Source organism: Anguilla anguilla, chromosome 1 (genome assembly GCF_013347855.1).
Source record: "Anguilla anguilla isolate fAngAng1 chromosome 1, fAngAng1.pri, whole genome shotgun sequence".
NCBI lineage: Eukaryota > Metazoa > Chordata > Actinopteri > Anguilliformes > Anguillidae > Anguilla > Anguilla anguilla.
In genome coordinates, this window is record NC_049201.1 from 46,459,721 (window position 1) to 46,487,538 (window position 27,818).

General features: G+C 42.2%; 1 protein-coding gene across 2 annotated transcripts; it reads left to right on the forward strand.

The window, feature by feature from the left end:
- On the forward strand, positions 1-27,818 carry LOC118234455 (zinc fingers and homeoboxes protein 2-like). 2 transcript variants are annotated; one of them, XM_035430994.1, is made up of 4 exons: positions 1-470; positions 7,244-7,354; positions 23,670-26,305; positions 26,893-27,818. In XM_035430994.1, the coding sequence occupies exon 3, from the start codon at positions 23,848-23,850 to the stop codon at positions 26,293-26,295; it is 2,448 nt and encodes an 815-aa protein (XP_035286885.1). In that variant the 5' UTR covers positions 1-470; positions 7,244-7,354; positions 23,670-23,847; the 3' UTR covers positions 26,296-26,305; positions 26,893-27,818. The 2 variants fall into 2 exon arrangements, with proteins under 2 accessions (XP_035286885.1, XP_035286894.1); XM_035431003.1 differs by lacking the exon at positions 7,244-7,354.

The window sequence follows — 27,818 nt, forward strand, 5'->3', positions numbered from 1 at the left end:
AACAGTTCAGAGAAAATACAGAAGGGGTGCCCCTTGCACTGTCTGCAACTCTAGGTTGCGTACTTAATATTCAATTACGTTGTTTACTGGTACAGGGGCCGTCAAAACAACAGCAATTCATTCATTTTCAAGGAGGAAGCTCTGTTGCAGCAACCACTTTCTTTGCACTCTTTGCCAAGGATAATTACTCGGCTACTTGCCCTAATTTACAACTTTTAAGCACAATTATCTGAACTCTAGATTGGAAATGCTTCTGGTATCGTATGCAAATACGTATGCTGACGTAGGTGATCATGTGGTTTTTGGCGTAGATCCCCCAGTGATCGAGGTTTTTTTTCTGCTGTTGTCTTTAGGATTCGGTAGAATCTTTAGAATTAATCCTCGTATTCGGTGTTCACCTGGCCAAGAACCTGTTTTGAAACCCCGGTGTCGTTGTCTCATCATTCCAGCACCTCATTATCTGTGGGCAGGTAAGGATCTGGTAAACTTAATATTTACCGAATGATGAAGGATATTGGCTGAACAAGTCTTAAAGTTAAAAGCCGTGTTGGTCGCTAGCTAGTTAGCATGATATTCCATCACAGTTCTGCACTGTTAATATTTTAACTTAGTCGCTGAACTTTGGTTGTCCCGGCCATATTGTATGAAGTGGACACCTGAATACCCGCGCATAGTTAGGTAGCGACCTAGCAAGCTATTGATTTGATCTCACAATCAGGAAGTTTGACTGAATTGTTATTGCAGACGAGACGAGACGAGACGTCCGAAAACATGTCTACTTTTCACCGATGTCGAAATAACCAGCAAAATATGGCTTCCAATTTCGACATGGCGTTACGTCGTTACGAACGATTATCGTAGTTAGCCATCTAGAGAGAACCATTTGTACATTGCTGCTGGCCCTCACGGTAATGTGTACTCACTAAGATGTATACCGTTAGTTACATGCCAATAATGCACACGCTGGCATGTGTAGCAACACAGAATGCACGTTATGCAGGCAGCTAACTTTGATTTCGGTTCGTGTCGTATGATGTAGGCAGCGGTGACGCCTTCCACGACCATACTGCATGGCACGCAGCAGCAGCATAACTAGCCCCACTGCAGCAGCCATCATCAGAACGAAAATAGCTGAAGTGCAGTACAGTTAGCTAGATAGCTAGCAAGGTGGTTGACGTTAGTTGTAGACGCAGTAAGGTTCCACCTTGTATTTCTCATAAATCATTGCTAAGTTGACGTGATGGAAAGGTATCTCTGAAGGTTCTTGTCTTGGAAAAATCCCTCCGTATTTGTCCAGGTCTAAGAATTCTTAACGTAATCGTTTTCGTATTGATTTTTCCTCATTCAACAACATAACACCTTCTACGTGCTGCCAGCTTGCAGTCCCCCAAAATCGGTCAGTATTATTGATTGTACCTAGCTAGAGCGAGATGAGGTTTTCTACCTTGACAATAAAGTTTCCTCTTCCTAAGAAATGGCACAGTTTCCTCTATTGCAGTCTTGGTGGCTTGTTTTATTTCCTGTCGTGCCCCTGAAACAGCTCACTAATAGACACCAAACCCGGGCTAGAAACCACCGCTATAAATTTCTCGCATTGACGTCTTGTGCTATTTGAACTTGTCCGCAGGAAGTGAGGCTGCGATTTGTTGAGAAAGTTCCACTTGATTGATTTGGTTCAAAGCCGTGTGGGGTGAAGCAGCGCAGTGACTTGCCTTGACTGTCTTATTTACGCTTCATATTATAATTTAAGGAAACCCTTTCTGATTAATTTGTGGCCTTTTGAAGCAATGTGCCGTTTACCCTATATCACGTATCGCATGAAAAGCCGAGGTGTTTCGTCTTTGCCCTTGGCGTATATTGCAGTGTTTCCCCCCGATGCAATTCAGTTCAAGCTAATTTACAATCAAATTAAACTTTCCCAGTTATCTCATAATAATTTACACTGGTAGCTATTATTAACATAATGGAATTCTCATTGTGGGTAGTGTTCATGATGATCACTAGTTATTCAACCTTTCTGATGTTCTTAGTGTTTGTTTATTATTCATTGTTTATTTGCATACGTAAGTATTTATTATTATGAGCACTTGTGCCCAATATGCAGTTAGAAAGAAAGAAAAACATTTTTGATGTTCAGGAAAGAACCTTGAAGGTCAAGTTAATCCTTGTATTTGAATGTATGAATTGAGTAACCTGGCAGTCAGTTTTAAATACTAACATACGTTGTAGGAGGATGAACTATGTACTGTGTATCATTGTAATTTGTGTGTGCTGTTGTCTTTGAACTAGATGCTTTGTGGTATCTATCACAGCATTATTAGTGTGTGCAATGCATCTTTAATACAATGAACATTGAAGTGTAAACTACGCCAGTCTAATCAGTGTCTCTGATCTTCATAAAATCTGAAGAGAATGAGAAGACATAGCTTAGACTGTGCTGTGCCCACTTTATACCTAGCTGCAGTTCCCCAATTACTTTGAAGTTCACTGTTCTCTGGGACAAACCCCAGTGGCGTAGCAGTGATTCCCCCCTACAACAGGAGGTTAGTCTGTTGAGATGCCGTTGAGTTTGTGGTTAAAGTCACGGTAAAGCTATCAGCAGATTCCTGTAACCAATGGGAATATCTTACTCAAGTATTTTTTTCACTTTGTGCTAGTGCTATCTCCACTTTGGATTCCTTTTTTTTTTTTGAGTAAAGGACCTGTAATTTACTTGGTTAATTACTTAGTAATTGCTGGCCTAACTCTTACACTGTAATGGATTGTGCAATTCTGTCTGACTTGGTGCTGTTATTCTCATTTACAACATTCCCTGCTCAGAGAATTACCTGAAGACACCTGGCATATGTGCCATGTTTTGCTCTATACTGACAGCTGCTGAGAGAGAGAGAGAGAGAGAGAGAGAGAGAGAGAGAGAGATAGACAGACAGAGAGAGAGAGAGTGAGAGAGACCCCTCCACGTAAGAAACACTAATTTATTGTCTCTTCCTTTATTAATTTGTATGTAATCATCTAGTTTGCATGGAACTTCAAAATACTGCTAACAAGGTTTGGGATGTAGTATGTTCTCTAAGTATGCCCGATATATTTTTAGTCTGCTCTATTTTAGATGGGACTGTCTTGAGTTTTGCACTCAAATTCTGCTGCAGGTAGCAGAACAGAGTTTCACCTTTTTTTCGCATTCATTTACAATGCAGTGTGATATTTTTGACCCGGTTCCTAACTTCTTCAAGGCAATGATGTGAAGTGCCATGCTTAGTGATGGAGAAAGTGGCATTTGTGCATTTCTGAAAACCCTTTTTCCCAGGTTGCTTCAGTGTGGGTTTGAGTCATTCTCATGCTTGTGTCGCACTGAAAGGGGGGCAGCGGTTCTGCAGAGGAGCGCGGACAGACAGAGCAGTCCCTCGTCACAGCGACTGCGTGCTCAGCTCACCCACTCTTGCCCATCCTTGACTCAGGCCTGCTCGACTGCACGACGCAGCGCTGACACATTTTCGTCAAAATTTTCTGGACCGACCGAGTCAGCCTTTTTTTGTGCCTTCGTTCCATCTCCGCTGCCTCCACCGCAGGCCCCATGACATTAAGTCGCCTTTCAAAGCGTGAGCCTGTGGAGATTTATGTCCTGTGATAAGAGTGCAATTTATGTAGCCAAACACTTCATAGGTAAGCCTAAATCCTGCGTGAAAGTCTTTTAAAAAGTGAGAAAACGGAGTGCCCTCTAGCCCTCCCGGGGATGGTGCTGCTTCAGGTGAATCCCAGGACAGTCAGGTTTAGAAGTGTAAAGCGGTTTATAGTACTTTACTGGGAGGAAGCACAGTAACGCCCACAGTCACCAGTAGGCTGTGTTGTTCATGTTTTTTATTGAATTGTTAGGCCCTATGTTATGAATGGCTCCCAGTCCATTCTTAACCTATGTGATTGTTTTCTAGATTTTGTGTGCTGTTGTATTTTATTTATTGCAGTTGGAAGTCAGGCATGTTGATGATTGTATAACATGATAATAAAGAATAATAACAGGAAGCACAGAAAGAGTATCCTTGCTAGCTTCAATTCTTTGTCTTTTGAAGTGGTCATCGGGGCCTCCAGTGGCGTAGCCCATAGAGCGCTTTCCACATGCTCATCGCAAGCTGCGACGTCGGCGGTTCGAGTCCGACCTTTGTCGCATCTCTCTCTCTCTCTCTCTCTCTCTCTCTCTCCCTCTCCTCCTAGTTCTTCTTGTCCTTCTACACTGTCCTGTCTAATAAAGCTGAAAAAATCCCAAAAAAATATTTAAAGAAAGAAAAAGAAGTGGTCATGAATCGAATACTTTAAATGTTTTGGCAAATAAAATGGCAGCCCTTTGGTGCTAGTCAGCTGACTCGTTTACAGCGAGACCTTTCGTCAGATGAACTGGCTGATTTAAGATGGCTGCCTGTGTGGGCTGTGCGTCACAGGGGTCTTTGCGCGGGTTTCTGTTCCTGCCTCTGCTACCTAGACACTGCTGTAGGTGACTAAGCCAGTCAGGGCCGATGATGTCATACCTGTGGGAAGAGTCGCTCTGAAAAGCCTGCTTCTCCCCGGTGGCGGCGGCAGCTATGACTTCATTCAGAATAGAGATGCACTGTACGTCTTCCCACATTCAGGAGCCGTGGTGCGCTTACTCATGCCATAAAGCAAATTTAGATTTTGAGCATGAACAGTACCCAGGATCTAACCTTTTAATGTTTAAGTATTGGCTAACGAACACAATAACCACAAAGTCCGAATTTGGTGTTCTGCGTTTTAATGTGGATTCAAATAGGACGTTGAGATGTCTGCATTTGTGGATGCGTGAATCACAATTGTCTCATTGCAATTTAAACATTTTTGTCTTATTTATAATTTTTGTCTCATTTTTGTCTTATTTATATACAATTTCTTATTTTTTGGTTCTCACTTCAAGTGTCATACACCTTCCTCTAGAATTTTTGTTCACTGTCGACATGTAGGCTAGTCTTAATTGACTCAGCTTTTTTAATGAGTAAGTTTCAGCAGTGAACATATCACTTTGTGTGTGTGCGTGTGTGTGTGTGCGTGTGTGTGTGTGTGTGTTTGCACATGCATGTGTGAGCCTGAGACAAGAAACTGCTCAGTGTTTTCTGTCCAGAAAAGATTCCCATTATTTCCAGTCAGTGGTCTTTCTTTGAAGATGAATATTTGAATATCGATTTCAGTCCCACAAGGGTGGGGTGATTAGTTTCCTGGCATGAGCCATCCACAGGTCAAAGGTCATAGGCCAAACAGCAAATATCAGGGGACCAAGTTCAAAATACTGATTACTATCCCTGTTGTATTGGTGTGGCTCTTTCAAATTAAGTCAGGTGTGAAGATCATCTGCAACCCTGGTCCTGGAGAGCCAAAGTGTCTGCTTGTTTTGTTTACCTCCTTAAAACAGCAGCCAGCTCAGACCCAAGAAAGCAGGTGGGGTGAGTGAACTATCACTAAGCAGCTCTGATTGATCAGTGAAGTGCTGAGTAACAATAAAACCAGAACCTGCGGAACCGAAGGCCTGAGTTGCAGAGGTCTGTGCAAATGGAACAGTAAAATGGGACTGTGCACAGTCCAGTTTTAAAGGGCAGGACCCAGCTTTCTCCACTCTCAACAGCATGTCCTTGAAGGACTTCTGAATGCACCAAGTGGTTTTAAAACCACTCTGACAAGATGGGTACCTTGATCTGTACCAGTCTTTTAGCAAAGATATGCTAGATGTTAGTGTAGCACTTAGTTTTGGTATTGGTGTCAGGGAACAGAAATTATTCATGATGTTTTTAAGCCTTTTTTCAGTAACACGATTTAGATCGTGCTGGCTATGACATGGAAATGAGAATGTCGTAACCATGACGTAATACCTGTCATGAAGTGTCATGTGCATACATAACTATGACATACTGGCGTTTTTATAACACAATCTGAGATTTGTGTTATGACACAACTGACATAACAAATCTGCAAAGAAGGCTCACTATGACGGGTATCATAACATTGATTCACTGTGACCCCCTCCCCCATACCCTGTGACCATGACCTGGAATAAGCAGTTTAAGAAAACGAATAGATGGATGGAAGCTACTGTATGTCAGCATGTGCTAGCTTGTCAAATATTGTTACTTCATGCAAAGGCACCTTGTCATGAGTTTATATTCTTTTATATGTAGGTTGAGATGAATGTTAATTTGCTGTGAAACATACCTTAACCTCTGGACCTCACAACCACAAAAGGAAAATCACAGCCCAAAACAGGAATCTGTCATAAAAAAGCAACATATTAATCTCATTAATTGTAATCTCATTCACTTGTGTCATTGGCTTGATCTTGTTGATTTGAGTCATCTGTCTTCCAAATTCATTGCTTTTCAGCTGATAGCTACTCATGTTAGTGGTGAGTAGTCTAGTGTTTACAGAGAAGGCCTTTCTATTGGAAACCAATACAAACCAGAAATCTGTACACAGAATAACAAAACATGGCCATGTCATCATTTCTGCCAAAAAATAAGGTGAAGTTGAGCTGGAGTAGCTGCCTCAAAGGTTATTTAGCATTGTGGCACCTGGGATTCAATCCCATGATCCTTAGAGCCAGAGTTCAGGGCCCTAGCTATTGCTCCAGACTGCTGTTCTTTTGTATTCCTGCCTCAGAGTGTTCAAATCGCATCCTTATTATTGTGTGACCTGTTCAGCGTGGCTCTCTTACCTCACTAAGGCAGATAAATGCCTGTTTATCACCATTAAAGGCGTGAGATTCACAATGGAGACAAAATCATAAGCACAGGAGGATCCGCTGATCACACATTAATAGGCACTGGATGAGCGGTGTCTGAAGAGCTTTCGTCAGAAGGAACGCTTATTATTAAAATGGAGTGCCGTTATAAATCCTGAGTGACATTCCAGAGGAGGAAGAAGCAGTCTTTTATCAGTAGCATAAGTCATGCATACAAACAGAGGCAACAGAAATGACCACAGAATGCATCAGTCCTTGTACCGGTTCTGTAAATTTCAACAACATTTATGACGATCTCAGCTGCTAAGGCAAGAGCTGCCACATGATATGTTTTTGCAGATGGTGTTTGGTAAATATTCATCTGAAGCCGCAAGGCTTTCTTAGCAACATGGGTTTCCTAGGAAACAAACCTTTTTTGGGGGGAATTTTTTTTTCTCCAAAATTTAAGTGGCTAGTGTCTGTCCCTCACAGACTATACCTCTCCCTCCCTTCATGGGTGCTTTTGTTCAGGTTGTGGAGGACACCGCCCCCCTGAGAACTGTTTCACCAGAGACGAAGGGAGGACAAGGGGCGGAGCTCTTCCTCTGGGCCCCGCCCTGCTGCAGGTGCACGACCAATCTGGTGAGTCATTACTGAAGAGCAGTCTTAAGCTGTGGGTGGTTCTAGGTCACTGATGTAATTAAGCTTGATCCTGTAAAACCCAGAATGGTAAATAAGCATCATTCTATGCACTGTTAAAAAATGTTCTATCAAATATTTCATTACATCTTAATGATGCCACACTGTTTCAACATTGGGTCTCAGAATAGCCATTTATTTGCATAACTCTCTGTTAAAACAGAGGGCATTTTTCTGAATTTATACATCTTTTTTGACTGTTTTTGATCTGTTCACCTTGCCTTTCATCAGGTAGTAACAGTGAACTTTAGCTTTAAGTTAAACTTAATTTTTGGCTTCCTATGTTTCTTGTTGAATTACAGAAATACTTTTTAGTATATCGCGTTACTCATCTTAAAGGCATACTGTGCAGGATTTGTACCTTGGAATTTTTTTTAAAATCACCATGCTAAGGCAATTTTATTTTTTATTCATCTCTGTCTTTATGCACTTTTGCCAAATTCGTGTGCAGTTTACCTGTATTTGTGATTCTAAAATGTGTTCGGGACGTGTCTGGGCGTGGCGCTCTTTTCTGTGTGGAGAGGGGTGGGTGTGGCTACAGAGCCTGTGGTTTGGGATCATATTTGTGGTTTGTTGCTAGCTCGCTATCCACTGCAATGCAGATACAGCTAAGAAAAATATTGGATAACAATAACCTTGGAATTGCTTCTCCTCTGTGGCAGCAGCAGAAGTTTTCCAGGGGAATGAAAAGCAATGCGGTGTTGGCTTGTTTTCTATTGGACCTGTAAGTAATGGTAGCTATCTGGTTTGGGTTGCCAGACGTCTTTTTTGTAGACCGGATGTCCCATCTTCAAATTATATGCACATGTCAGGTTTGTGACCTAACAATGCACTGTCGGTCTGAGTAATCGATGGGAGAAATTTACCGGTAGTGTCTGATGAATTTGCGTGTCAGTGACTCGGTAGACACTTTAACACAACTGTCATGCATAAATATTCATAGGTCAGCACTGCTGGGCCCCACGTGGATTTGGGTCCAAAGTTTTACTGCTCTTCAGGTCCACTTTGAATCCAGGCGGAATGCCTGAAGTCTTGCTATGCATTAGAATGCAAGAGACAGAAAATTCCCTGTCTCTTGGTAAATGGACTGCATTTATATAGTGCTTTTATCCAAAGCGCTTTACAATTGATGCCTCTCATTCACCCATTCACACACACACACTCACCACACCAACGGTGAAAGACTGCCATGCAAGGTACCAGTCAGCTCGTTGGGAGCAATTAGGGGTTAGGTGTCTTGCTCAGGGACACTTCGACACGCCCAGGGCGGGGGATCGAACCGGCAACCCTTCGACTGCCAGACAACCGCTCTTACCTCCTGAGCTATGTCGCCCCGTGTCTCTGTGTCTGTGTCCCGCACTCTCTGCTGCTCCTTGCTCTCACTTTAATGCTATGTTAATCAAACTTTTATTTTGCAAAAATCTGATAGTATGTATTTTTAATTCACTAAACTGTATTTTGAGGTCAAGATAGGAATACCTGTGTACACTGCCATGCATTTTATTGTGAAATAGACTGTTGTCAGTGTAGCTAACTATGGTTCGGATCTGTTTCAGTTGTGGTGTCTGGAAGAGCAGGATTACGTCTCGTGTCGCTGAGTGAAATAGAAATGGCAAATGGCTCCTGTTCTAGCTAGAGTTGCGTCAGTGCCACGGCCGGCGGTAGCTATGGGCAGGGGTGGGCTCAGCCCACCCAAATGGGCGTCTTGCCCACCCAATCAAACGTTAAGAAAGTTTTTTTAAATTTATTTTGTACAGCCAATGGAAAAATAGCACAGAAAATACCAGTACCGTTTCTAAATTCTGATTGGGTGGGCAGCCATGGGTTGAAACAGCTAGTTTCTCTGATGCAGTGTACTGCCAGTTGATTTAATTAGCGGTGTTAAAGAGCATATTGCAGGTTGGAGACCCCAGTGAATCAATGTGTAGGAAAATGATGTAGGAACTAGATGTTCATAAAAATATACTTATATACACACTAGTGACTTCTGGAGTCGTTTTTTTGTGAGAGAATTTTACTTCGGCATCTAAAAAACGCCAACCCGGAAGTGACGTAACGGAAGGGAGAGCGGTCATGTTGAACAATAAGAAGAATGGATCTCAACGCTAGTTTTGACACAAGAGGTTGTAAATGTTTATGCAAACGCATATGACAGACCACAGCCTTACTATTATGAGCCTGCTAGGCATCCAAGAGAACAGGCACAGACCAGGGTTACAAGGAATAACGGTCAGAGGAGAGAAATTGAGTTGTGGTGTGAGGAGAACCAGTGGAGAACTGGGCAGGTGTCTTGGTGAGTGACCAGCGTTAGCTTATAGATATATCCACATTATATAATACCACTAACCTATTTAAAGACACTCAATTTAAAAAATAACGTATATAACCAAAATATTTTGAGAAAAAATGAGAAAAAATTTGGTTACACTGACCTATAAAACGCTATTCCAAAAGCAAAAATAGACATGTTATACATTGTTAGAAAGCTTATACTCTCACCTACTGAATAAATGAATTTTCAATCAAGCCCGACCGCACTAAAAAGGGCGACAACGCCGTAATCAACACGTATGGTATTATGCACAGCTATTTTGGAAGGCACCCGGGCGTCACAAATGCACATATATTTCACAAACGGATTGTCCAATACAATATATGACCACTCAGTCTCAAAAGCGACATCTCTACACGTAAAACCAATGGTAAGGTTGTATGTTTATTCAATATTTAGTCACAGATATTGACTGTAGAATGAACACGTATCTATGGGCGTTAGCTAACAATATTAACGCTGTGTTCACATCACAACATTGTAAAGTTTGCTATCATGTATCAGGCTATAACAATACTAGTATTGGTTGTCTAATACCGGCAGGAGTATTTTGTAACAAATGCAGCAGTGAAGTCCCCTCTCTTCACCTGCACAAAACGCACCCAGGCACGAAAGCTAGCACCGTTCCTTTTCCTGTTAGGAAAATTGTGTGCTCGATGTCCTGACAGGCTGGAGTTTGTGCAAACTGCACAAACACAATAATTTACCATGATGATACATGGTGAAATGCAATATAAAACTACTGAAAAAAAAACCAACTCACTATATCACTACCACTAAGACTCACTACTACTGCACATTGGGCTAATATGCCGAAATGTTGAGGGAAAAAAGGCGTTTTTAGGAGCTTTGCTCAAAACGGCCACTAGTTCCTCTGAATGCCCTTATGCCCCCCCCCCCCCGCCCCCCCGGACAGCATCCAACGGCACCCTGTCCCCCTGTTGAACGCACTGGGTGACACCATTCCTAGTGACGAAACTGCGCCAAAGTTGCCCCTATTATTTCTACCAGCCCACTCTAATACAGCAGGCTAAAACCAGCCCTGGTCAGTGCTACTTGTTGATATTGGCTATTTCAATCATGCCTGATTTTCATGATGTGTAAATGGTTCAGCAAAGTGTGCTTTCCCTCTGTGGCTACTACGACACACAAATTGCTTTCTGCACCAACCATTCAGTTGTATCGTCCTATAAAAGATTATGGCCAATATGATGTTGCAGCATACATGTGCTAGAGAGGTGATACATTTGATGCATTGCTGATGGTGTAAATCAAGTGAAAATGTCATTCTCAAAAAATAATCTAATCATAGTCATCTGAAACTTCATGTGTGTGCTCATCTTGTACCTTACTGAACCCGTGTTCAGCAGTTGTCTACGATCATGAAAATGCACTTTTGTACGTCGCTTTGGATAAAAGCGTCTGCCAAATGAATGTAATGTAATCTACTTCTTCCATAAATGTGGAACCCATGTCTTTATTGTGCCATAATTAAGGCTCATTCATGTTTTTACCAATTTTCACAGCTGATTGGTTTAAACTTATTGGTGTAAACTGCTTTTACCCTGATTTTATATTTCCGCACATCAAAAAATGAGTTGCTGTTTCTGCAATAAAGTGTGCATGTGCTGTGCTACGTCCCTGGATCTCTAATTGTTCTATATTGCTTGGCTATGTTGTCTCCCATCTCCTCACATTGAATGCACAATTGAATGAAGACAGGTTTGCTATGATTGTCCTGCGACAGTATAGCTGCAGATTTGAAGCAAATGGAGTAGATGGCTAGCTAGACCATTTTTACCCAAGATGAACACGGAGGTAAAGAACCACCTGTCACTAAGTGAAGTGCATTACAGTCATATAACCACACAAAATCTAATGGACATAGGCTACTCAATGGAAAAATCGATATCACGGAAGGCATACCGTTTTTCTGTGAAATGTTCCATAAGAAAATAGGAAGTTCTTTCCACAACATTGGAAATTTATACAAGTATTTCTTTATCTTTGAACTCTCCATTTCTCTCTGTCAAGTCAGTCACTCATGACAGCAGTGACTTCATGCACATGTAACCATGGAGATGACATGTAGTGTAGCTGTATTGTTGTGCAGGTACAAACAGTAGAATTTTTTTAATTGTGGGGCCTACACGCTACACAGACAGGTTGTGTGTATCATGAAATACGGGAGAATTGTGATTCCAGGAGGACACTGGGTGAGGGCAGTGAATTTTGGAAGTCTCTCGGGAAAATCAAGAGTATGCCAATACAGCCAATCAAATAGGCTATCAGTTATTGATATCGGCCGCAAAATTTATTTTATTATGATCCCCTGATAAACCCCCCTCCCTGGATATATTGCTAGCTAGCTAGCGAAGTAATGTAGCTAGTAAAGTGAACCAATTTTTGTTAGCTAGCTTGATATCTTGGTATTTAATCTTAATTTCTAATTTTATATTGACTGTAATTGGTTTCCATTGAATTAAAGATATTGATTGTCCCATCATCAGCATCAGATTAATAGGTGTGTTATTACCAAATCAGCATAATTTCTGTTACATTATGTCTTCTTCACATTGATGCTATTACTCTGTTCCTGTTTTCAGATCAGCATTCCAGAATGTTTAAACTAACAAAAGTCTGGTTGTTGGCTAACAAACTAACACTATTTAGCTGGTTAATTAGCTAGCTAGCAAGCTTTGTGCAAAGAAATGTGATTCAGATTCAGATCCAGATCCAGATCAACTGTATTATCCCACACAGGGAAATTCATTTGGTCCAGTGCTCCAGACATATAGCTAAACACCATAAAATCCACAGTAAAACAATAGAATGCACAGTAAGACCAAAACATAATCGTAATAAAATACATTAAATCACATTGAGACAGAATAAAACCATAAAGTCAAATAAAAACAGTCAATCCAAATCAGTAAAATCAAGTTTGATATAAAAGTGCAAGTGACCAGCTAAAAGACCTGTTGATTAAACCTGCATGTTATACAGGCTGATGGCTTGAGGAATAAAATAATTCTTGTATCTCCTTGTTTTGAGTTTTTTTTTATTTTTATAGAAGTCTCTTTCACTGGGTCAGGTTGCTGCTGCGACTGAATTTGGAGTGAAGGGGATGGGTACCATCCTGTAAAAATTTTTTTGGAGGTTGAGGTTGAGTTTGGTGTACAGGCTGGTGGCTGTTTCTTGGTTAATGCCTATGATTTTTCCCACTGTCCTGATTTGTAAAAATCCACCAGTTTACATTCAAATGGTAAAGTTTGCATAAAAAGTACATTCTCTGCTGCAATTTCCTGATTTTTGAAGTGGCACAGTCCCTGAAGTTCAGTTTATTGTCTATTTCAATTCCTAGGTATTTGTATGTTGTGATGTGTGCCAGTAAAGCCCGGATTGTATTATGTTTGGATTGGATTAACTGTAGCGTTAAATCTTATTAATTTATGATAGTTTTAATTGAAAGATTGTTGTGTAACTATGTTTATGCTGTATTGAATATGTTTAGTATTTCAATATTACTGAAATTGTCATATTGTCAATATCAATATGAGCTTCATATCGAAAAATATCTATATGCACTCTGTGACCAAAAGTATCTGGACAACCCTTTGCCTGCAGCTGTTTTTCATGGTTTGGGCTATGCCCCTTATTTCTGGTGAAGGCAAATTTTTATTCTACAGAGTAGTCACATTCTAGACGGTTCTGTGTTTCCCCAACAGTTTGGGGAAGACCCTTTCCTGTTTCAGCATGACAATGCCCCTGGGCACACAGCAAGGTCCATATAGAAATGGTTTTGTCAAGAATGGTGTGGAAGAACTTGACTGGCCTACACAGAGCCCTGACCTCAACCCCATCCAACACCTTTGGGATCAGTTGGAAAGTCTACAAGCCTGGTCTAATTGCCCAATCAGTGTCTGACCTCACTAATGCTCTTCTGACTGAATGGAAGCAAATCCCTGCAGCAATACCCCAAGATCTAGTATAAAGCCTTCCCAGAAGAGTGGAGGTTGTTATAGCAGCAAAGGGTTGACAAACTCCATATTAATGCCCATAATTTTGGATGAGATGTTGGATGTCAGGTGTCCACTTACTTTTGGCCATGTAGCGTGTCAAAATATGAACCCTAATTAAAGACTTCAAGAACTCTGCGTTCCCAACTCCCATATTGCTGTATGAGGTCAGTTAAAAACTGTTGTGCAACAGTTGAGAGCAGTTTCTCCAAACTGTAAATGTCCAACAATTTCAACAGTATCCTAAGCTTCTTTATCTCCATATACCTTGAATAAAACCAGATTTATTTTGAATGGTTCTCTGCAGTAATATACCCAGTTCCGCATCTAGTTATGATGGTTCAGGGGGACAGTCTTGTTGGTAGAGAACATCCTTTCTATGTAAATGTAGGTTTCCTGTATCCATTATTTTCAAACTAGGACAATGTTTTACCGTGTTTACCACATACCACATTTAAAAATAAACATTATCTTTGGTGACCCGTGTTGCAGTAGGAGTATTTGTACTGACCAGCGCCATCATTAAATCATAATTTAATTAATGCCACCTGTCACTGCTCTCTTCCACCATATGGGTTTTTTACAGTACAGCAGACCATATGCTCTTGTATTTTTTTTTTTTTTTACTTTATTTTGATGGTTGAAACGGAGAGGGTAACTAACTGATAGAGAAGGGATCGCAGTGCCGAAAGTGCCATGACAGTGAATCAAACCCCCAGCCACACAGAGGGATTCGTATTGTTGAGAGTTGGCCGCCATACAGACTGTACCAATCTATCTTAATCTTTTTCCTAGAATCTAAAAATAAGTCACAAGATGTACAGAATAAATTAAATCTACCAGTGTGAAATGTACCAGCAGGATGTAGGTTTACTCTTATTATTGGTCTTGATGTTGTTTGTGTGCACGTGTGTCACTTCCTTGACACTTACAGTAGGTATACGTAGCGGCATCCTTTCGTTGTTAGTCCCTAATTGCACTATTAGTCATGTGATGTGTCTGTGCTGATTTCCAAACAGTTGCTGAACTTGGAGTGTATACTGGGACACCTGCAGGGTAATTGCTGAAATTGGAACTGCTGCTTGACAGCCCAGATGGCCATGTGCTCAATTATTTCTCCAGGCCCTAAATATAAATTATGCAAATTAACACAGACACAATTTGTTAATTTGAATTATGGCACCATTTTATTTAAGGGACATCCTGGCCATGTGATAAAACTGTGGTAGAGAATGTTACTAACAGTTCTAATCCATAAATGATTCAAGGTTTAAAAAATAAATTTAAAAAGCCCTCCAGTGCCCTGATATAACTTTCACTCATACTCAAAAGAAAAAAATGTTTGATCATGTGTGGTCTGCATACTTCAAATGGGTATGCATTGAATGTTTTGAAGATTGTTAATTTCTTTTAGTTAAAAAAGTGTTCTTCTGACTGACATAAATGTATTCCGATTGCTAGAATGAAATAAATATTGTGCAAAAGAAACAAGCTCTATAACTTGCCTTCATCAGACAACTAGCTTACAGCTGACTTTCAAGCATTGGCAAAACGTTCAAACTGCAGCCGAACTTTCAACCAAAGATTAGCCTACACATTTTTCTGTGGATATCATGAATGGTAACTGAAAACTGACGACTAGTTGCCATTGCAGGCAACGTCACAACCCACAGGTAGGCAGTTGCACCAAAATGTCTCGGCGGAGATTGCCCTCTGCCCTCTGCCTGTGAGACTTGAGAAGACAGGTTACAGTTCTTACTTTTTTTCTGCCCTTAACCTGAAGAAAGCTTTGCATAAACGGTTCAGCCTCCACATTTTATTCTGTGTATAAGAATTTGAATTGGATCTGTGAGAAAATAAATGTTGCTGTCAAACATAAAAAGAAAAGGAATTCACACCTCAAAAGTGGACTTCATTGGTAGATGTTTTGCTGGAAAAAAAATAAATTTATCCAAAAAATATATCTTTTGGCTTTAAGTGTCTCTTAAAGCCATGCTGTCAGAACTTTGTGAGAATGCTCTCTGCTCTTATAAACAACTGCCCCGGACAGAGGAGGCATTGGTCACATTTTCCCCAGTAATCATTTTACAAGAAAATTCTGGACATCAGTATGTCTTGTAAAAGCCTCATTTTTATTTTTTCAGCACTGTGCGTAATGGTCCCATGTAATCTTCAGTACCTACCCACAATCCTTTCATTTGGGCTTGTTTTACTTGACGTTCCCAGATGGTTGGCAACCATCTCTGCTCAGCCAAAATCTCAGTGCTTGGCATGTGAAGACTTCCTTCTCTGAGACAGTAACTTGGGTTTAGTAACATCTCATTGCAGGAAAAGGAGATTACATGATTCAAATAAGATTCTTGGAGAACTGTGTTTTGTTGCAATTTTGAATAGTGCCACAGTGAATACAGGTTTAATTCCATACATGTCATTCTTATGTTTTAATCTTACTAATACCTCTTGTTCATGTAGTTTATGATGTGAAGACGTGCCCATTATTTTCAGCATTCAGTAATTGACAGCTGCATGATGCATAGTCTCGGGGGGGACACTGCTATTGTAGCCCACATTGTCTCATAACTATCCTGCTGTGAAAATGGATGATATGTAAAAAAGTATTTGTTATGTAAGTGGCCATGCATAAAAACGTCTACTGATGAGCCTAATTATAATAATAATAAAATAATTACGGGAGACCGTTTGTGCTCGGCGGACGCCGTACGGCGAGTCGGTGGAATTCTCGGCCGATTGCCATTTTAAGGCCGAAAAATCTCCCTTTTATGTTTGAGCCGCCTTTGTGTTTAAAGACCTCCCCGGTCGGCAGATCGGTGCACAGATCCATGGGCGGTGTTTGATGGCTCTCCAGGAAGCGGGCCGCGGGGAGCCAGGGAGCCGGGGAGGCAGGGATTCGGTTTCTGCTCCTGCCGGAGAAGCCGCATGCGGCCTGCGGGCCCCCCCCCCCCCCCCCCCCCCCCCGGCAGATGGCTTTAGCAGACGCCACGCCTCCGCCTCCGCCGCGCCGTCCCAAAACGTTCCCTGACCGAGTATCCGGTTTCTGCGGCAAAATGGTTTCTGCAGATCCTAAGTTTTTTTTTTTGCTTTGTCATCATTCGCCGTGCGTGTGGACCCCGTCGATTCTCGTCTTGTAAGTCCGTGCTGGATTTTTCTTTGCTTGCGTGCATGAGAAATTTATTGCGAGTCGAAATGTTGCTTCACCACAAAAAAAGGCTGCTAAGAATTGATTTATACCCTTGGGGCTTTAGAAAGGGAAGAATTGCTTCCGGTTTTTTCATAACCCAGCCATAAACCAGCAACACACAATGCGCAGCCAAACTGTTTGGCTGCTTTGCCACTCTCTGAAATAAGGCACTTTAATGAGGCTTGCAGAGGACCCGGTCAAGTTAAAGTTAGTATTCCCGCACGGATACAGTCGCTGCAGGGTGTACAGCCCACTGCAGGGCCTCTTTGGCTGACATGACTGTAAAGAGTGAAAAATGATTGTGCTCTAATGACCGATTTTATTGTCCTGTAGTGGCTTGCATAACTGTACTGTAAATCCACCCTCTCTTCTCATCATTTCAATCACAATTTTTTTTGTTTACAAGGGCCGTCTTGTAAAACTGTTATTTGGATGTTGTCATCTGCATGGCTTTTGATACTTCACCAAGGCATTGTTGCGTTCTGTTGGTGTGTGGATTTGATTTTGTCTTAATTTAGCTAGAAATGATTAGCCTACATTGGATAAACGGTCACGCTGAAGTTTTATTCGTCCGTCCTCCCTCCCCAGTTGCTGTTTGCTTGTTTCCACGGCAACGCTTTTGTCTGGATTTCCACCGTCGTGTCTCAAGTCGGCTCCCCCAGGTATCGGGAAACAGAGCCACCTGTACGGTTTAATTGTGCCAATCGGAGACGGCGGGAGGCGGTGCCCTGAGGGAAGTCTGGCTCCGGGTCCCACCTGTGAACAGATTCCCCTCCGTAAACAACGGGCGTGTTTATGCTCTCCGTCTTTGTGTCAAGGCCTGAAATCAATCGGCCCGCCATGACACTTAAAGCTGTTTGCTGATATGGAGAAACAAATAACTCTTCCAGGCTAAGTGTCTTTGTTCACACACTGTGTCCTCGTGTAGCTTCATTGTCCCTGAAGCAAGAGCTCACACGTTCTGTGTTATCCAAGCTCTTGGGTGCCACATGGATTTTATGTACTGTAAATGATTTGTTACTTTATACCTGTAATATTACCATAATCATTGGCCTGTTGTCACAACCTGATTTTGATAAATATGTACAGAATGAACATTTGTGAACAGAAATATTCCAATAAAAATTTGTATTAGAATAGGTAGATATATATGTATACATATACACACAGTTAGTCTGTTCATATGTCCAACTAATCTGTGAAAGGTCCCAAGGTCCTCCATCACTCAGAGCAAAGATGGAAGCCTGCTGTCAATCAAGGGCCCTAACCTTGGTCCAAAGATTAGGGGGAATTTTCTCATATAGCTTGTGAGCTCTGAGAATTAGACAAGCATGACTCCAGTGAACTATTGACTAAGGACCGCAAGATTACATTCTTTGTGAGACTGGCTGCAAAGCTGCTTTCTGACAGACTGAACTGAATTTATTTTACATAGCATCACAGTAAGGTTTGCAATCGAGGCTAATGTACACCATTCACAAGAGACTAATTAGCTATTAGCAGGCTTGCTGTTACCCAACTGCAGTTTGCAGGCATTTTATGTGCTCTGGATTTCCAAATGTGTGGCTTTTCATGAACAGACTGTGGTACTGAGGCACGCATTAAAACAAAGTTGCTTGTTTTCATTTTAAGTAAATAAATGAACTATCAATTGGTGGGCAATTAACTTTCCAACTCACCTCTGACACTGTCAAGTACTCTCTCACAAAAGCTAAATGCTGTAATCCTTCTGGGATAAGTGGACTGAATGGAGGCGGGAAGTATTTCTTGCAAGATGAGGCAGGGAAACCACAACTGATTATTACTCGCTCTCCCTGGTCAAAGAGGAAGCAAGTGTTTGAGCCCAATTCCAAACCTCCAACTCAATAAAATTCACAAGATTTTTTTTAAGGAAAAGACCTGAAACAAGACCAGGTTAAAACCTTGTATATGGCTGGACCTAACATACATGATCCGGCCGACCAATGGTGTAACTTCATAACTCGGCCGGCCAATGGTGTAACTTCATCACTCAGTCACTCAGTCACAGACATTCGCGTTTGTAGGGCTGGCCCCGCTATTGTGGTCCAGCCAAAAATAGGCACAAGAAAAATGTAGAAATGTTCTCATCCATTGCATCCATTTATTTTTTGTGTCACATTTTCTCTCTGAAATTTGTAAGGCGGACATTTTAATGTTCTCTAGAGTGCAAGCTCACAGGAAGGAGTGGAATGGGCCTTCTACAGTTCCTTAGTGGGTTCCACCCACATGACCTCAATTACAACTTGTTATAAAACATGGAGACAGAAGTCATCACCGTTTTCTGTGCTGAAATGTTAAAGGATTAAGGGCCCATTTGATGAGATTTAAATGAATTATGCATTGATTCCAAATTTAGCCCTCCTGCAGAGAAATGCGGCATAATGTAAGCTCCCTCTTGTCCCTACATGCAGTGGTTGAAGATATTCTTGGGGATGGGGGGGGGGGGTGCGGCAGCAGGACCATGTAAAGGTCGATTGAGTGCATGTTCATTGTTATAATGCAACAGATGCAAAAATGCCTGCCTCTCCCCATCATCAGTTTGTCTTTGATGCACAGTTGTGCCTGTGAATCTCTGCATGTGCACAGATGATTGGATGTAAATGGCATCTGTACATATCAACGTCTGGGATTAAGTTACCGAACGCTACACTTAAGCCGGGACAACGTCTGTATTGTTGAATTTTGCTCTCCAGACTGAAATCCTCAGATGAACCAGGAAGCAGGGTCTAAGCCTGCATCCTCACCCTGTGGAGATCTTATATTCTGTCACTGTTCCTCTTTGCGGGGCATCAGTATGTCATGCCCCCCCCCCCCCACAAATGTTTGTTGTCATTGTGAGGATGGAAATCATTTTTTCATTAAGTTTTTGCTACTTGGCCTTGTTAAGTATATTTCAGTATATTATATCGGCTCTTGCCTATCATCACCGCTGTCCGCTTGTGGAACGTGTCTGGCTGCTTCCTACAAGAGCATCTGGATTGACGTGTGATCTTATTAGTTTTTAAAGCATGTACTCATTAAGGTTAAGGTTGTTTAATGTTTTTGGCTAATTGATTTATTTATTTATTTTGGTTCGTTTTGCAATTTGCAATCGATTTTTTTTCAATAAAGTCTTTTTTTTTCTTCATATTAAATTATCGACTGCATGGGCAGGCTGTCATTCTTGGATTCCAGGATTAATTTCAGTATGCAGTTGTGCATGCAAGTAATTTATACACCTACATATCAATCAATATTTAAAGTTTAACTTTTTGACAAGTGCATTTTGAAATGAATGCATATATATTGCACATAAATATTGAGAAAGTTGACATCATCCCCCTTTGCATTTGTTCAGTAGCTTAAGCCATTTTATCCCATTTCTGTTGTGAATGCATGCACAATAACCATATTCCTTTTGGTTATAAACCATGATAAAGTTCAGATGGTGTTAAGGGCAGGGATGTCAAGTGATGAGGCTGAGAGAGAAGACTCTCTCCTTTGCGGTGCACTCTCTGCACTCTCCCTGCCCATCCATGTGATCACTGTGAGATCAATAGAAGGGGCAAGTGAGTGAAACCGTCTGGGGAAAATCGAGGCTGCTGAAGTATTGACCTGTAACCTTAAGGCTTTCTGAAGTTTTCTAAGCATAACACTTCTACCACACAATGTCTGAGCAAAAACAAAACTGATATTCCAAAACATTTTTGCCCTATAATAAATTATGGTATAATATTATAATACCACATTGTTGTTGTTGTTTTTGTAATAGTAATAATGATAATAATAATAATTATTATTATTATTTGATCATAATAAATAATACATTATAATCATGAGAGGACCAGATATTCCTATGTACAACAGCGACATCTATTATTTACTGCGTTTCACTGTTGAGTTGTGGCTGCAGTGATTGAAGTTGGGTTGCGGAAAGTGCCGGGTCATTCCAAAGCGCGAGGCTCCTCAGACAGGCAATTGGAGAGCGTACGGGGGACTCAGAACAAGACTAGGGCTCATGCATGTTTAATCAGGGACCTACCTCAGTGAGGTCTGCCAAGCAGATGCTTTAGACCGGGACAGAACCATCCCAAAACAGGATGGTTGGATGTACAAATGGGGGGGGGGGGGGGCTTCACGCCAGACCCTCATCGCCACTGCAGCTCTCTTCCCTCCCCCACTGCATTGCGCCTAATTAATACCTGTGAGAAAATCGTTAATATGCAGCAGCGAGGTAACGCAAGGGCATCTCAATGTCTGCCGTTGCCATGGCTACCACATGGAAATGAAGCCCCTCTTAATGTTTAATGAGAAGCCTCTACTGCGACCAAAGTTAGAATCTAGAAATTTCCAGCGACCGGGACAGACATGCAGGCGGTGTTTGCAAGTTTTTTTTTCTCCTTGTAGGCGAATAAATTCATAAGCTGTAAGCTTCAGACATTTCTCATTTCTCTACTGTAGTGAATTCCCTCTACATGTTAATGCAAATTAACTGCTGTATGCAGATAACCTACCGCAGTGAACTGTAACCTGCTCACACATTTCAGTTTAACCATCAAAGTACCTGTCTGAGTGATTCACAGACTATGAGTACAGTCTCACTTCTGTCAGTAATAGCTTTGTCATCCAATACTAATTTGATTTCAGTATGTCTCCATAAGCATATTTATGTTGCCTTCCATTTGAGTGTATTTCCCATTCACATATACTCTGTTTTTAAACCACTCCATGCTGGTTATACAGCTGAACTGCAATAAGAAAAAATGGCTCTGGTTGTCATGGTGGACCCTCCATGGAATGAATAGATTGGGTCTTGGCTGATTTGCATTGCTGTGGGCGCATCAGTATTGGGGAGTGATTCATTTTAGGTTCACTGCCTGCTGGGAGATGGAGCTCTGTGGGCTTCGCATATGAAAGGGTTTTATTAGCAGTATTTTATCTGCTATTGAGTGGGCCGCAAAGTGATCCAGTTCCAGTTACAAAAACAACGCGTGCCCTACAGAAATAGGGCAGTCGTGCTTCAATACAAACAGCAAGCGCACATTTCAGCACAGGCGCCAGAGAGAACACATTTGTGCAGTGTGACAGATAGACAGATGAATTGTAACGTATGGCTCTCAGGCCTACACAGGCCCTTTATCAATGGACTGAAGAAAGTCCCACTTTTCTTTCTATTGCTCTTTGGGACCAAGATCATGACATCATGAAATCGGATCCACTTTGGCATTGCCTCATCAGATGTTCTAGAACTTTGATGGCACATACATTTCTAAACTAGGTTGCTGTTTGTCCTTAAAAGCTAAATTACTGGATAATTAAAAGCGCTTTTTTTGATGCCAAACATATAACTGACATAAAGTTTAACGGTAGCCTTGACAGGCAAAATAATAGCTATTAAACGTAACAGTTATTTAGAATATGAATGTGTGGCCTGAAGAATGGAAGCCTATTGCTGGCTTGCAAGCGCATTCATCGGGGAAGTGAACGAGTTTCACTGGCAGTATGCCTTAGGTGGAGTGTGGGTGCCACAGCAGTGACTTGAATTGAGCACAATTTTGATTCCAAATTTGGGTGTAAAATAGTGATTTTTTTTTTTCCTTTTTTTTTGTTTTAAATATTTTAATCTTGTGATCCACACTGATTCAAGTAGTGCCATGTTTTTTTTTAGTGGTGTCCTATGTCAGATGGTAAAAAAAATCTATTGTCAGTTTCAGACAGCAAGTAATCGAGGGTCAGAAATGTGTGTTGTTCATCTTCCTCTTTCTTCCAAAAAATTGTATTCCATCCCCTATCCTGACAGAAGAACCTTGACTGGACACTTGCAGTTAAAGGCTCTGTACCAAAGATCTGGGAAGTTGCAAGTGTCCTCAAGAGCATGGTCTGCCTATTGGTGGTCTCTTATTGTAATCCATAACATTGTCAGGTCATTGGTCAGCACTTAAATCTCTTGAGCCAAGATGATGCAGCCTTATGCATCCTCTTTTAAGCTTTAAATTAATTTGGAAGGAATTTTGAAATTTAACACTTGAGAACTAGAATATTACAAATTAATATTTTTCACACTTCAGTGTCTTGAATAAAAAAATGCCTGCAGTGATTAAATCCATTTGGAGAGATTCTTTGTTTTAAATTTTTTAATAGGGCAAATGTTGCCATTTAATGTATGTAAAATGCTGATGGACAGAATTTCTCTGCTTTGATGCTGCATAACTTCATATCGTGTTCTATTTTTGATGGCAATTGTGCAACTGCTGAGCTCTTTTATGTAATGTCTGTGCTGAAAACTTCCGATCTGGCTTGGCACTCCGAGAGCACAGATTTTGAGACTCAGAAAGATCAGACGTAATCTTTAGTGGATGTGACAAGACTGAAGATTGCTCGGAAAGATTTTTAACAGTTGTTGGCTTTGGATGTGTGCATGCTTCAGTGTAATGTGGGAAGATGACTTGTTATGTGCTGTGAAATAAAAGTTATTGCTGTTTATGAAGCACTTGTTAGTATGTAACTGTATTTTTAGTGCCTGGCTTATTGTCAAAAATATAGATTTTTTGTAGCACAAATGCATGACACATATGCCTTTTTATTAAAGTTACAGGAGGGGCTGCTTTTGATTGTGGGGTTGTCCTGTCATTTGAAGTCTGGCCTTTCAAACCAGTACCTGAGTATTTGAATCGCTGATTGACTGTTATCTTTTTCTCCTTAATTTAGGTCAGGCTGCCTGTGATGAAGTCTGATGAAGTCCCCAACTGGAGCTGACAATTACAGTCAGCAGAAAACTGTGGTGCAGGAGGAAGGGGACAGAGAGCAGGCCCTTCGTCATCCAGCGCAGACTTGTCCCTTCCTCTCTGATTCCCTTCCTCAATAAGGCCAATTTCAGGACCGTGTTATGGCCAGTCGGAGGAAGTCAACGACCCCTTGCATGATCCGAGCTAGTGAGATGGTGGAGCAAGATGACTCAGATGAGATTGACACTTCCGCTGACGGCGTGCTGGAAAACGGGTCTTTGGAGGCGATGGGCAGTGAGGACTGGGCTTTGACAAAGGACTGCGGTAGCGCAGGAAAGGAGCCGACCGATCAGGAGAAATCGGAGGCGGATGTTCGGCCGCAGCGGAAGCTGCAAGGAGGCTATGAATGCAAGTACTGTCCCTTCTCCACGCAAAACCTGAACGAGTTTAAAGAGCACGTGGACTCGAACCACCCCAATGTCATTCTCAACCCACTGTACCTGTGCGCAGTCTGTAATTTTAACACAAAGAAATTTGACTCCTTAACAGAGCACAATGAGAAGTGTCACCCCGGGGAGAGCAACTTCAAGTTCAAACGGATCAAGCTTAACAGTCAGACCATCCTGGAGCAGACAATCGAGGGAGCCAACAGCGCGGTCATCTACGATGCGACCAGCCCCCAGAATGGGGAAGACTTGACCACTTTTCCCTTGAGCAAATCAATAGCTGCGAAGATGGGCAAGCCAAAAACAGACGGCAAACGGATATTCCGCAAAGGGGATGAAGTCGAAAGTCAATTGGATGCTTTTACCGCGGAGCTCCCGAAAAAGCCGATCACTGCCATGAATGTGCCCAGGACAGTGATCATCCCAGAGACCACACTCAAAGAAGGCCTTTCTCACATAATGCCGTCATTACAGCGTCCACCCAACTTCAACTTGGTACCAAAAATTGCAGTCCCTCTGAACACCACTAAATATAATCCTTCATTGGATGGTAATGCAACTCTCATCACCTCCTTTAATAAATTTCCGTACCCGACACAAGCTGAGCTGTCCTGGTTAACTGCAGCCTCCAAGCACCCAGAGGAGCAAATAAAAGTATGGTTCACCACCCAGCGGCTAAAGCAAGGCATCAGTTGGTCCCCTGAGGAAGTAGAAGAGGCTCGTAAGAAAATGTTCAATGGAACCATCCAGCCAGTACAACACACGTTTACTGTTTTGCCCGCCCAGTTGACTCAGTCTGCCAAAGCTTCACAGTCTCTTTTTCAGACCCTTCCCTGCCATCTTCTTGGGCAGTCCAGTCTGGTCTTGACTCCTGTTGCCAATGGGTCCCCAGTGACCTGCGCTCCTATTGCTCTGACAATAGCCAACCAGGTGGTGCAGGCTCTCAAACGGCCTCTTGCTGCCCCAGTGGTGGCCCCTGAAGTGAAACGGCCCACCATAATTCAGTCAGTTCAAACTCCGCCCAAGTCTGCTTCGCCCACTCCCAGTTTTTCTCTGGACCGCAAGAAGACCCCGGATCAGATAACGACACTGAAGGCTAGCTACAGTCAGAGCCAGTTTCCGGATGATAAAGAACTTTACCGTCTCATTGAGGTCACTGGCCTTTCCCGGAGTGAGATCAAAAGGTGGTTCAGTGACCAGCGCTACCGTAACCAAAAAGGCATCCTGCAGCCCAGCAATGAGTTTCTGTCTAAAGACGTACTCCAGAAGTCAGTCCCCACTCAGTTCCCTCTTCTCGAGAGGGTGAAGGGGAAAACCACTGAGCAGCTAAAAATGTTGGAAGAAAGTTTCCAGAAGACTAGCTTCCCGACCCAGGCTGAAATCGACCACCTAGTGGCAAACACCAGGCTCTCCAAAACCGAAATAGACAGCTGGTTCTCGGAGCGCCGTGCATTGAGGGACAACTTGGAACAAGCCTTGCTGAACTCCATGGGATCTAAAAAGGTGGATGAGGAGGATCTGCCGCAGCAGCGAGGGTCTCTCAATGGTGTGCAAGAAAAGGAGAGCGTCTCCAGGGCTTCTCCTCTCCCTATCATTGCCCCTGCCTCTTGCCCTGTGCCTATTGACAGCAGATCACTGGAACTTCTCAAAGATGTTTTTGCACAAACTCAGTGGCCATCGCCCGAGGAGTATAATCAGCTGGAGGTTCAAACAGGCCTGGCTCGCACAGAAATAGTCCGGTGGTTCAAGGACAACCGAGCGGCCCTGAAGAATGGGACCCTGGAGTGGATGGACCATCCCCAGAAGCAGAGCAGCAATGGGCGAAACGGGCAGAGCTCGTTGACAAGCGCAGAGCGTGCCCAGAGCGTCCTTCAGCAGTACTTCCGGGAAGTGAAGACCTTGAGCGGGGAGGACGTTGAGAAGCTGTCGGAACGGTCAAAGCTGAGCAGCCAGGAAATCACAGACTGGTTTGCCAGCAAGCTGATACAGAATGCGTCTGAGGCCAACAAGGGTGATGATCAACACAGACAGGCACGAGAGGGTCACGGGAGCTGCTTGAAGGAGAATGAGGGGATGACAAATAGGAACACTGGCCTGGAACAGGAGCTGGTCTCTAATGCTGAGGGAGTGATGGGAGAAATCTCTGGCAGAGTGATGGGATGAAGTGTTCAAAGTAAGTTATTTTTCTTAAGGTGGCATAACTTCCTCTCTTGTGATGAATTTCTGCTCTAAACTGCTTTGTTTCACCCTGACGCTTGAGTGAGTCGAGTGGGTTCTATGTAACAATATAAAACAATCCTCCATTACTTCCTTTAATGTTAAAGCTGATAGCTGAAGAGGGAACAAATATGTCTGTTGTTAGTTCACTTTGCCTGAAAGGGAGACCATTAACAATCCAAGAGAAATGCTATAGCTGTACCCTGGCTACCCAGAATGCTGGCAGGGCACAATTCAGTCGGATTGCACCTTCAGAAAAGCAGCTTGGCAGGGAAATGCCCAGCACAGCCAAGCTCTGTGTGTGAGGATATTGCACATTCTCTTCACGTAGTGGCATTTTCCAGGTGATGAGCAACTCTCCAGTTTTCCAGCTGTTATGACCTCAGTGGGTGGCTGCTCACCCATGAGCTGGAACTGCTGTAAGCCTCACAGTCTCTGTCATCAGGAACATGTTAACAAGTGTATGTACACATCCCTCAATGGGACTATCAATAATGTGTAGACGGCAGTGTTGAATGTGTGCTGTAATTTTGCCTTTTGCAGGTCTTGAGTGGTGGCTACTCTGTTGACATAGGAGATGAAAAAGGAGGTGGACTATTTTCATATGAGGAACCAATGATTTCACACCAGCATTGTGAAATCAGAGCACGCCTGACACACTGACCAGGAGGTGATCGCGAGTGCCAAAGCTGGACTGCTGCATTATTACACTTTTAGAAAAAAGGGCCCTTGTAAATATTTTTCTGTACTACTACAGATTTGTACCATTTTGGGGGGAATTTTGTTACATTTATAATTGGAGCAACATGTTCCTTTATGTTCTGGTTAGTTCCTACGGTGGAATGTTCTGCATTTTGTAAAAAGACAGTGAACCACTACATATGTTGGCAATACTATATTCAAATTATTTTACAACACAAAAGTCTTTCTGGGTTTCTTTTTTTTTGTATGAAGGACATTTCTTCAGAAAGTGTTGGCTGTACTGAGGCAGAGATCGTCCAAAAGAACAAGCAACCCCTCTTGCTAAGACCACCCCACTTGAGGTGACATCTTTTTGGGACAGCTGACTGACTCATAAATCCTGTCGGGCAGATGCATTCTACTGGGCAACTAGAGTTACAAACAGGACGATAATCACACTGAATTCAACCCAAAACCATACTGCACTAGCCATCTGTCCATTTTTTTCTGTAACTGTCATTTTATTATTTTCTGTTAAACAAGACACATTACCAGTCTTATATGTGTTTTCTAGGTATCCTAGTTCTAGTTCTGTTTCAGCTGCAGATACAAAACCTGCTTTTCCGATAGCTCTTGTGTTTCACTGCCGCTGTACTGTCATGTTCAGACATGTATTGAGAATACTGTACTGCTTCAGAGATCCTGCTTGCTTTTTTTATTTAAAAAAAGAAAGAAAGAAACAGTTGCTGTCTGCTGTAACCCAATAAAATGCAGTCAATTTAAAGTTA

Excerpts from the sequence above, each read along its gene's own strand:
- LOC118234455 (XM_035430994.1), top strand. The coding sequence starts at position 23,848 with ATGGCCAGTCGGAGGAAGTCAACGACCCCTTGCATGATCCGAGCTAGT.